The sequence below is a fragment of the Gopherus evgoodei genome, chromosome 6, assembly GCF_007399415.2.
Source record: "Gopherus evgoodei ecotype Sinaloan lineage chromosome 6, rGopEvg1_v1.p, whole genome shotgun sequence".
Taxonomy (NCBI): domain Eukaryota; kingdom Metazoa; phylum Chordata; order Testudines; family Testudinidae; genus Gopherus; species Gopherus evgoodei.
Genome location: NC_044327.1, coordinates 61268711 through 61279972, shown reverse-complemented (window position 1 = coordinate 61279972; position 11262 = coordinate 61268711). Strand labels below are relative to the sequence as shown.

The 11262-nt window shown below is 45.0% G+C and overlaps 1 protein-coding gene across 1 annotated transcript in view; it reads left to right on the top strand.

The window, feature by feature from the left end:
• Positions 1-1881: 1881 nt before the first annotated feature.
• The window catches only part of HSD17B4 (hydroxysteroid 17-beta dehydrogenase 4), a 119517-nt gene continuing 110136 nt past the window's right edge, over positions 1882-11262 (top strand). The window contains exons 1-2 of the mRNA XM_030567854.1: positions 1882-2029; positions 6067-6120. Coding sequence (XP_030423714.1) covers positions 1972-2029; positions 6067-6120 — 112 coding nt within the window. The 5' untranslated portion in view covers positions 1882-1971. The remainder of the gene's footprint in view (positions 2030-6066; positions 6121-11262) is intronic.

Genomic DNA, 11262 nt, shown 5'->3' with positions numbered 1-11262 from the left:
TCTTATTGTGTTGATACACACATTTCACATTGATATTAATGACCAATATATTAGAAGTAAGGCTATGATTTAGTCACGGGTATTTTTAGTAAAAGTCACAGATGGGTCACGGGCAATAACCTAAAAGTCATGGCCAGTGACTCGCCCGTGACTTTCACTAAAAATACCCGTAACTGAGGCCATGTCTACATCTAAAATTTGGCAGCGCTGGTTGTTACAGCTGTATTAGTACAGCTGTATAGGGCCAGCGCTGCAGAGTGGCCACACTTACAGCAACCAGCGCTGCAAGTGGTGTTAGATGTGGCCACACTGCAGCGCTGTTGGGCGGCTTCAAGGGGGGTTCCGGGAACGAGAGAGCAAGCCGGGGAAGGAGACCAGCTTCGCCGCGGTTTGCTCTCGCGTTCCCGGAGCCACCCTGCAAACCGCAGGGAAGGAGAACCGCTTGCTCGGCGGTTCGGGGAACGAGAGAGCAAACCGGGAAAGGAGACCAGCTTCGCCGCGGTTTGCTCTCGCGTTCCCGGAGCCACCCTGCAAACCGCAGGGAAGGAGAACTGCTTGCTCGGCGGTTCGGGGAATGAGAGAGCAAACCGGGAAAGGAGACCAGCTTCGCCGCGGTTTGCTCTCGCGTTCCCGGAGCCACCCTGCAAACCGCAGGGAAGGAGAACCGCTTGCTCGGGGTTCCGGGAACGAGAGAGCAAGCCGGGAAAGTGAGACCAGCTTGATTACCAGAGGCTTCCTCCTTCCACGGAGGTCAAGAAAAGCGCTGGTAAGTGTCTACATTGGATTACCAGTGCTGGATCACCAGCGCTGGATCCTCTACACCCGAGACAAAACGGGAGTACGGCCAGCGCTGCAAACGGAGTTGCAGCGCTGGTGATGCCCTGCAGATGTGTACACCTTCAAAGTTGCAGCGCTGTAACTCCCTCACCAGCGCTGCAACTTTCTGATGTAGACAAGCCCTCAATCTTAGGAGGTGAGGGTGGGTGTGTGCGCTCCAGAGGATGCTGCTGCTGCTGCGGCTCCTGGGGGTAGGTGGCAGCCTGATGCCCTGCTGCTGCTCCTGGGTAGGGGGCATCCCAGGGTCCCGTCACCACCACCACTGCTGCTGTGGAGGGAGGCCTGGGCCCCTGTTGCCATCGCCCAGGGATGGGAGGTGGTCTGTGGCCCACTGCACAGGATGGAAGCAATGGAAAAGAGAACTGTATCTGTAAATACAGCTGAGCTAGAGTATAAAGATGAGAAAATGAAGATAAAGCTATTTTACCATCTTACCAAGGAAGAAAAGTACAAGTAATGAGTGAGATACTGGCGCTAGGAGTAATGCCCAAAACTCTGCCACAGTTGATAAAGGTGTCTGAGTCCTGTGACCCCTAGACACATTGATACTGTAATCAGAGAGACTGCTCTGGGGCTCAGGCACCCACTGAATAAAAAAAAAGGGGGGGTGCTCCATACCCGTCAGCCAGTCCGAGATGGCGCCTGGCTCTTGTGTTTAGGGCGGCACTGGACTGGAGCACTGGAAGCTCCCTAGTAGGTGGGGGGCACCGGCACCCAGACCGTGCTTCCAAATCCCCCATGACCCCAGCCCTTGCTCAGCCTCCCCCGCAAAGCCCCACCCATGTTCCCACTCCGCCTCTTCTCGCCCATGCTCCACCTCTTCTGCCCAGGTGCCCCCCGCTCCTCTCCGCCTCCTCCAATGCATTGCCAGTGACACTTTTGTCAGTAACTGGAACATAAGAGAAGTCTATAGATATTCTTCCCCATCCGCCCCAAACACACACTCACACCTCTTCAAAAGACCCCACCAGGAAAAGGGAAAGTCAGCGCCTGTAGCCAATACACTACATTTCCCAGAGATCCGCGGGGCGGCGTGACGCATGCGCGCTGCTCTCGCCCTGTGCTTGGCCGCTGCCGCGGTCCCGTCCCCTCACTTGGCGTTTGCGCTTGGCTCCAGGAGCGCGTTGGGGCAGCATGTCGGCTGCGCTGAGGTTCGACGGGCGCGTGGTGCTGGTGACTGGCGCCGGGGGAGGTAAGTGGCTCGCGCGGGCCCCGTGGGCTTGCACTGCACGACGTTGCATTTGTCCGCTGGGCTCCGGGAGGGGCGGCCCTGGCCAGGGATCGCCTGTTCTGCTCCCGTAGGTGCTGGCTGATGCGGGCCGCGGGTTTGGAGGAAGAGTTGGGTGCAGGAATTGGGGGTTAAGAGGGGATCTTGCGGCTCTGGCTGCAGCTGAAAGGGCCCCTCTGAAATCCTTTCTGCTGTTTGGGAAAGAAAACTCTGCCTGCCAATAACAAGGATACAAAGGAGTGGGGGCGTGCGCGTGGTGGTGGCGGCCAGCAATTTATTCTGTGTAATCAGGTACTGTGGGTGTGGGATGTGCCTCAGCTGTGCAGAACAGAGGCAAAGGTTTTCCTAAGCTCTGCGAGGAGGAACTTTGATTTCGCGGTGTCAAGGTTGAAGCCACTCCCCTTCCCTTGAAGGAAAGAGATCAATCACTCTCATGTTTACAACAGGCGCCCTGCGTGGTTTTGCTTCAACTTGCAAGATAATTGCATTTTGAAAAACTACTTTTCAAAACACAACTATATGCAATTAAAGCATGTGGGCTGCTTGAATATAGTCAGAGCGTTCAGGTACTGACAGACACAAAGCAAGCTATAGAGCTGAAGAGATTTTGTTTTCTGTTTCATAATTTATTATAATCTTAGGTGATACCCAATGAAGCCTTGATCCTGCAATGAGCTCGGTACAGGTGTAGGAACCGTTTCTCCTCTCACCTGCACCATGTAGACCTCTGCTGAAGTGTGGATTTGGGCTGTTAAAGAGTTGCTTTACTGTAATAACCATGCAAAGGGAAACACATAGTCTATTCCAGTACTTTAGCTTTGTAGGTACAGTAGATTAATTTAAGATGCTTTGCTGATACTTGCAAGAGTAGTTGGCAAAAAGTTTTCAAACAAATGTTTTTTAAAGTTGACATTATGAACCAGAGTAAGAGCTTTAAAGCTACTCTGAATGCCTTTCAGCTCTCGCACAAATTTTCCTTTGCTGTTAAAGCAGCAAAGAATCCTGTGGCACCTTATAGACTAACAGACATTTTGGAGCATGAGCTTTCGTAGGTGAATACCCACTTCCTCAGATGCATGGAAGTGGGTATTCACCTACGAAAGCTCATGCTCCAAAACGTCTGTTAGTCTATAAGGTGCCACAGGATTCTTTGCTGCTTTGACAGATCCAGACTAACACGGCTACCCTCTGATACTTGACACCTTTGCTGTTAGTTTTCTGTACTGTTCTTTAAATCTTTCTTCTTCAGTGAAATCTTGTCAAAAGTGACCACCTGAGCCAATAGGAAATAATACAAGACAAAAAAGCAGAAAGTTGCTTGGTATCCGTGGATATTTAGCAAGTACAACTTGTAGTAAAAGTCATAGGATTCTTGAAAGTGGTTGTTTCACAGTAAGTATGGTTTCACTACAGCTTTTGACATTAAAATCAGTTCTTAATACATTTATCTAACTACAGATCTATCAAAATGCTTTGTTTAGTTCTCAATAGGAGCTTACCTTGTTTTGATTATAGTACTATTACTTTTACACAGTGACAGAAGTTGATCGTTTTATAAAAATCAGAACTAGTGAGGGAGTCTTAACACATCTTGCAGACAGAAGAGTATTCCTTTGCATTCCTGTAGGTCAGAGATCGACAACCTTTCAGAAGTGGTACGCCGAGCCGTCATTTATTCACTCTAATTTAAAGTTTCGCGTGCCAGTAATAATTTCAATGTTTTTAGAAGGTCTCTTTCTATAAGTCTATAATATATAACTAAATTATTATTGTATGTCAAGTAAATAAGGTTTTAAAAACGTTTAAGAAGCTTCATTTAACATTAAATTAAAATGCAAAGCCCTCCCGGACCAGTGGCCAGGATCCAGGCAGTGTGAGTGCTGCTGAAAATCAGCTCTTGTGCCGCCTTTGGCACATGTGCCATAGGTTTCCTACCCCTGCTGTAGGTGTTCCTGATGAGGTGCCTCAGCAGCTCTCAAGGAAGTGAAAGCAGGGTCATTTAAATGGGAAATATGATTTTTCCAGTCATTGAAACCAGTGTAACAAGTTTTTAAAATCATCCCTTGAACGATTTGGAATTATAAAAAAGGCTACATTCTATAAACAAAATGCAGGTGTAAGAAAAATATTACATTCATCTCAATTATCCTGTTTTCTTAAACCAATTTTATTTTGCCTCCCACCTTTTAAGTTATTTTTTATGAAGTAAATCTCCTCATTTATTGTCCTTCAGTTATTTCTGCCATGCAAAGACATCTTTAACATTATCAGGAGTCCAATTCTGGTTCAGCTGTAAAATAAATCCAAGATTTCTGCTTAGTCAATTAAGTGGTAGATGTAATCTCTAGAGAATGAGATTATAGAAAAGTTCTTTGGAAGGAGACAGACTGGGAGAAAATCCTATATTATTACATTAGGTATTTATGTGGACACCACATAGACTGCTCTGTGTGTGTCATAAGCACCCTGTCTGGTGTCACCCAGTGGACCATTCTCACTGGCCTGTGCTTTTGGATAGTTCAAACTCATGAAGAAAGGGGAACCCTAACTTTGCACAGCTCAAGGGGGTACATTACAACTTGCCAGTAGCCAAATATTGGAGCTGTATTATTTTCTAATAGGTAGGCATGGCACCAAATGAAAGTATTACATAATGCGACCTATAATCTCAATTTCAATTTCTAAATCCTTGGTTTGTTTACTAGATTTAGCATGATCGATATGTTTCCAAACAGCCTTTGTGAACCAGTTTTAAGTGATCTCATGGGGAACAAAGGCACTTTGTGTGCACTTTGAAAAATCCTCCTCCCCCTTACACTTTATTCTGTCATATGTTTAATTTGTTCATGTATGTTTAATTTGTTCATAACAAAATTACTTGTGTGGAAAAGAATCACAGCGTCTGCCCTTGATCCACTTTTGTTAACATTTTTACTGGTATGATTGGATAATGTCATTGTCCATAAAAACAACTGTTGTATTCAACAGGCCTTAATTCTAAATAAAGACAAAGGTGAAAGACTAATGGAAGATATGAAACATTAAATGTTGCATTATGCTGTATAGTAAGTAAGCTGCTTTGTGCTCCTTGCTCATGCAAATAAATGACTTGCTTCTTGTTTAGGTCCAAGTAATTGGCACTGATTTTTATCAATATGGGTAAAAGGCACTATAATAGTTAGTTATGATTGGAGTTGAACTTGTGTTTGCATGATATGACAATGTTTCCTTTTGAGTAGACAAAACAAAATTAAACTAGGGGCTGTCTTATTAACTTAGAATGTAGTTCATTAACTTGAAACATCTTCTCCCACTGCAAAACCAGAATACATTCCTGTATTTTGTAGCCTGCCCCGTCCAGTGTCACAAATGCCTTCTTCACAAGCACAAAACTCTCTCCTGGAGCTTTAGCAACAAGCAGCTTCCATAATGACTCTTCTGGGTGCCGTACCGCGAAGTGAGCATGGGGAATACTTAGGCCATGGCTACACTGGTGCTTTACAGCACTGCAACTTTCACACTCAGGAGTGTGAAAAAAACACCCCCCTGAGCGCTGCAAGATACAGCGCTGTAAAGCCTCAGTGTAAACAGTGCCGCTCCCAGCGCTGCAAGCTACACCCGTAGAGGATGTGGAGTACGTGCAGCGCTGGGAGAGCTCTATCCCAGTGCTGGCGCTGCGACCACTCTCGCACTTCAAAGCGCTGCCGCGGCAGTGCTTGGAAGTTTCAAGTGTAGCCATACCTTTAGTGTTTTCCAGTTGTGGATTTGGCCTTCAGTTTCTGAGCTAATTTGCTTTCTTTTGTTTCAGTTTTCACAGCATGCGACTGCTTTTGTGGCAACTTTACAATGGAATTATTTTTTAATTAAATATGCAAGCTTTTATTTTTTTCTGATTTCAGCTCAAGTGACCATTTCTCCACATGACTTTAACTAGTTTAAAGTGTATAGGTAGAAAATACACTGACTCTCAAACTTTTTTTGTTTTTGTTTTTTAAAACTAGGATTGGGTAGAGCATATGCTCTGGCTTTTGCTGAAAGAGGAGCTTCAGTGGTTGGTAAGTTGTTTCTTTCTTACTTTGATCTCTTGCCAGTAACCTTTGTCTGTCTCTCTCTCTCTTTTTTTTTTTTTTTTTTTTTTAAATATATTGGTATTCAAACTTCATGACTTCTTTGCAAATGACCTTTGTTCTTTAATAAGTTATCCTCCTAACTCCTGAGATTCAAACTTTATTTCTGAGCTTCTGGTTTTGAAACAAGTAACAACTTTGTCTGAGGGCTTCTCTTCACTGAAAGGCTATCTAGAGATATAACTTAACCCTAACTTGACTTCCATCCACTCACAAAAACCCTTGACTCAAGTGTGGTGGTGATATTTTACTTGAGTGGCTGGCTCAGAAGGGGGGGCTGGGCTAAAGCTCTCCTAAGCACAGCTCCTCAGCTGTTAATCCAAGTGGGCAGTGTGGATGCCAGAGTGGGTTTGATTTAAATCACTAGTCAGGAAGACTATTTAATCATGGATTTCTACATAAAAATGCATTCTTATTCATTGCCATAACCTTAATACATATTCTTCACAACTCAGAGATAGATGTAGGTTTCATTTTTAGAAGGTACACGCTATACATTTTTTAAGTGATTTATTTTGAAAACTTTTCAGATTACTTTTACAGCTATATCAGAAAAACAATGGTTGTTTGGTTATTTCATTTACCAAAGGTAATTGAAGCAGATATTTATGAAGTCATTCGGAGGTGAACCCTCTCCAATTCAACAGGTTAATCATTAATATTTGGAGGATTTTCTTGCCAGGCTGTATTAGGAGGAGAACATCACCAGACAGACATTTAAATTGTTTTATTTAACTAAAACAACAATGTTGTGTATTTTGGATTTTTTTTCTTCAACAGCAAACATAATATTTAAACAAAACAAGCATATGAACTTGAAAACTTTCAAGTTTTTTAAAATCAGGTTTGTTTTTGTTAAATTTGTTTTTTAACGAAAAGAGTTAAATGAAATATTTAAAAAAACAAAATTGAAATCGACTGCGTCTGCCAGGTCAACATGAGAAACTTAAAATATTGGCTTCTGCAGCTAACTCAGTTGTCTTCATCTTCATTTTCATGTTTGTTCGTAATCTGAAAAAGAAAAATAAGCTTTCCTGCTTTTTCAAGTCCAAAACGATTTCCCAATTTGGAATGTTGTATGTAAGGTAAACAAGGTTTTAAAAATGTTTAAGAAGCTTCATTTAAAATTAAATTAAAATGCAGATCTTATCAGTTTACTGCAGTGATCCTTTATCTGGGGTGCATGTACCCCCTGGAGGTGCAAGATGCCCTTTCTGGGGATGCGAGACATGCAAGATTTCTTTAGAAGCTGGGTCCAGGCGAGGAGCAGAGAGCTCTGGGCTGGCTGCCGGTACCCTGGGCTGGCTGCCGGTACCCTGGGCTGGCAGCGATCTGAGCAGGGTCGGAGGCTCGGACCCCGGCTGGCAGGGGGCCAGACAGCTGGAACCCCAGATTAGCAGCGAGGTGAATGGGGCTGTCAGCCAGGAGCAGAGCCCTGGACTGGCTGCTGGTACCCCATGCTGGCAGCAGGCTGAGCGGGGCCGATCGCCGGAACCTCGGCTGGCAAGGGGCTGGTGGCCGGAACCCCAGACCATACTTGGGCTGAGCGGGGTAGCAGACAGAACCCCAGACCGGTAGCAGCTGACCCGCTGCCGGTCTGGGGTTCCGCCGGCTCCTGCCAGTCGGGATCGCAGCTGCCAATCCCACTCAGCCCACTGCCGGCCAGGGGTTCTATTCACCCAGACTGGCAGTGGGCTGAGCGGGGCTAGCGGACAGAACCCTAGACTGGTGGCAGGCTGAGTGGCTCAGCCTGCTGCTGATCTGGGGTTCCATCCGCCGGCTCCTGCCAGCCAGGGTCCTGGCCACCGGCCTCGCTCAGCCTGCTGCCAGCCATGGGTTCCGTTCACCCAGGCCGGCAGCGGGCTGAATGGAGCAGGGGGCTGAGACCCCAGCTGGCATAGGGCTGGCGGCTGGAACCCCCAACGATTAGTGGGCTGAGCGGGGTGGTGGACAGAACACCAGAGTGGCAGTGGCTCACCCTCTGCCGGTCTCGGGTTCCGCCAGCTCCTGCCATCCGGGGTCCTGGCCAGCGGCCCCGCTCAGCCTGCTGCTGGCCGAGGGTTCTGTTTATCCAGGCTAGCAGCGGGCTGAGCAAGGCGGGTGGCCGGGACCCCATCTGGCAGCAGCGTGCCAATAAAAATCAGTTTGTGTGCCACAGGTTGCCGACCCCTGCTATAGACCTTTTGCACACTGCCCAATTTCTCTTTCATACACTTTATCCAGCAATTTGCCTGCAACATCTGCTCTGTTGAGTGGACTGTATCCTGGTCTTAATGACTGAACCATGTTAATGAAGTGTAGGCTCTCAATCATATGGAAAGGAGAGTTTGTTGCATAAACAAAGCGGGCAATTTTTTAATCAGTTACTTCTTTTTGTAATATGCTGGTTCTCATCACAAACTTACCTATGGTTGTTTCTGGATGATGGAGATTTTTTTTTCTTTTTTGCTACAAGTGATATACTGAGGCTATGTGATATACAGGATGTGACTGAAACACTATCATTGGTAGATAACTCTGAAACTATAGAAAATGATGGTAATCTTGAAGGCGGATAGTCTTCAGAATCCTGTATGTTGAGAATGGATTCCCCTAAACAAAATAAGTCAATGCAGTTATTTAATTATCACCATACTGCTCATTTAGTATTACTCATTGCATTCACTGACACTCAGTACTACTTTAAAGGTGAAATTGTAAAAGGAAGATCCGCATATTTCAGCTATTTATTTTTTATCACAACTGCATATAAAATGATAGTACTGTAGAGTAACAACTATATTGCTTGCTCAAACATGAGGATTCAAGAATAGTCCAGAAGGAAGACAGGCAGTCCTTAAGAAAGAAGTATGAAATAAGAAAGTTTACCAATCTGAAGATCTTGCATGTTGAGACATGTTCCTTTCATCATCCTCAGTGCTGCTTCTTCCTGAGAAGAAACACTTCTCATGATGTTGTTTCATTTGGGCAACCAGGCCTTGCATTTCTTTGTTGCACTGTTTGCATTTTGTGCGCATGCCTGTCTTACCCACAGGTAAGTAGAAGAATTTATTTAAAATATTCCCAAACTGGGTCTCTTTTACGGCCTGCTGCCATTATAGGTTTTCCCTTCTAGTGAGAGAATGGTATGGTAGATCTCAAATCAATGAAGGCTACATGCAGAAAGACCTCAAGACTTCTGGAATATGCTGCTCAAACAGTTTCACTTTTGTTTCTACTGCCTGTACCTCCCTTCTCACATTCATCTCCAGACTTCTTCTCCTTGTCCAAATCTATTCCGCCCCCAACAATCTTCTATTCATTGAACTTTTTGAAACTTTGCACTTTTAGAGAGAGGTAAGGGATTGACTCTGTGTACACAAATTTGCAGAGAGACTGACGTCTGTTGTTTTTTCACCTCTATATATTATTTAAAAACATTTTTGCTGTTAACAAGCATGTTATCTCTGGAGACACAAATCCACAGTTTGAGAACTGCAAAACTAAGCCCCTCTGATGGTATCTTCTAGACTAAGGACTGAGTCCCATTGGGTAGATAGATTATTTAGGTTAAATCTTGCTATATAAAAGTTCCTGCAACCCCATAAGGTTGGGTTCCTAATCCATGAGCTATTGGAACTCATTTACAAAACTTTTCTTAAACATTACATGACTATATTGTCTCACACTATAGAATTAGAATTTATAATCCCTATTCCATGATGCGATATCTTTGCGCTATAATGTATCACAAGTATTCCTCTTCTTTTTGCGGATACAGACTACAATGGCTGCTACTCTGAAACCTGAATTTAAACTATCTTTAGGTTTTTTCCTCAAAAAGGATTTTATAAAAATAAAAAACACCTGTTTTAAATAAAAAAAATCTTTTTTTTTTTTAGTCTTTGATTTTTATCCACTCTGGGATACAGACTAGCATCAGTTGAGTGTTGCTAGTTCGCCAATGCCTTATCACAGTTCACTCACACCCAGAAAATACAGACAGGTTCTCCTATAATACACTGAGAAATAGTTCATTCTGTGACTCATCTAACTATAGTGCTTAGAACCATGGGACTTGCCCCGAGAACTCTTATTGCCATGCATGAGTGAGGGGGGGCATCAGTGTGAATACAACAACTTGAGTGTTGTTTCCCAATGTGGCTGCTCTCCATTGAGTTAGGCGGACTTGAGAGGAGGAACTCTAAACATAGCCTGCTGGCACTGCCTCTGTGAGAAGCTGGACCTGGCCAATGACCATATTCTAATGCTTACAGCTGCGTGCTGTACACGCCTTAATATTTGTGGAGGGAATGGTGAATGCTTCGTTCGGGGCTGGACCGCAGCAGCTCAGCACCTGGAGGCTGAATTTGAACAGCTAGAGACCAGGGCTATTAGAGGGGTGCAGCACAGGGCCATGAGAATTAGGGATGCCTTGAGGTGGCAATGTGGAGGTAAAAGCCAGTAATATTTGTTGCTATGCTTGGGATTGCAGTGCTTGTAATGCTAGGAGGAGACTGGTGCACATGATGCAATAAGGGGGTTTAACATAATTGTATGTTGCTTTGCAGTGCTCTTTTTGCTTTCACTTAATAGAATAAAAGAATTGTGTTGGTCTGAAAGCAATCTTTATTAAAAGACAACAACTGGAGGAGAGAGTCAAATGAAAAAATACATCAGCAGGGAAGGGGGTGGAGGAAGGGAAGGTCCCAGGGGGAGGAGGGGTCCTGGGATGGCTAAAGATTTGTGTATGTCCAAGGCTCATATTCAGCCTTCTCCTTTGGAGTACCGGGCAGTGGGTACTGTACTTCACCAGGACTAAACTGCAGAGGGGTGAGTGTTGAGTGCAATGGGAGTGAGAGTCCACAGTGCTGGACTGTGAGGAGGGAGGCATGGAATGTTGGGGTTAGAGACTGGAGCCAGGAGGTTGATAAAACTGTGTTGGTGTCTGGGGGGAGGTGGGTGAGGAAAAAGTTTTGCGACAGCGGGACTGCAGGGGAGGGTGGGTGCAGAGCTGCTCTGTTTGAAGAGCTAATATTGCCTGGAACATGTCCACTTGGCACTCCATAATGTTTAAGAGCCACTCTGTGG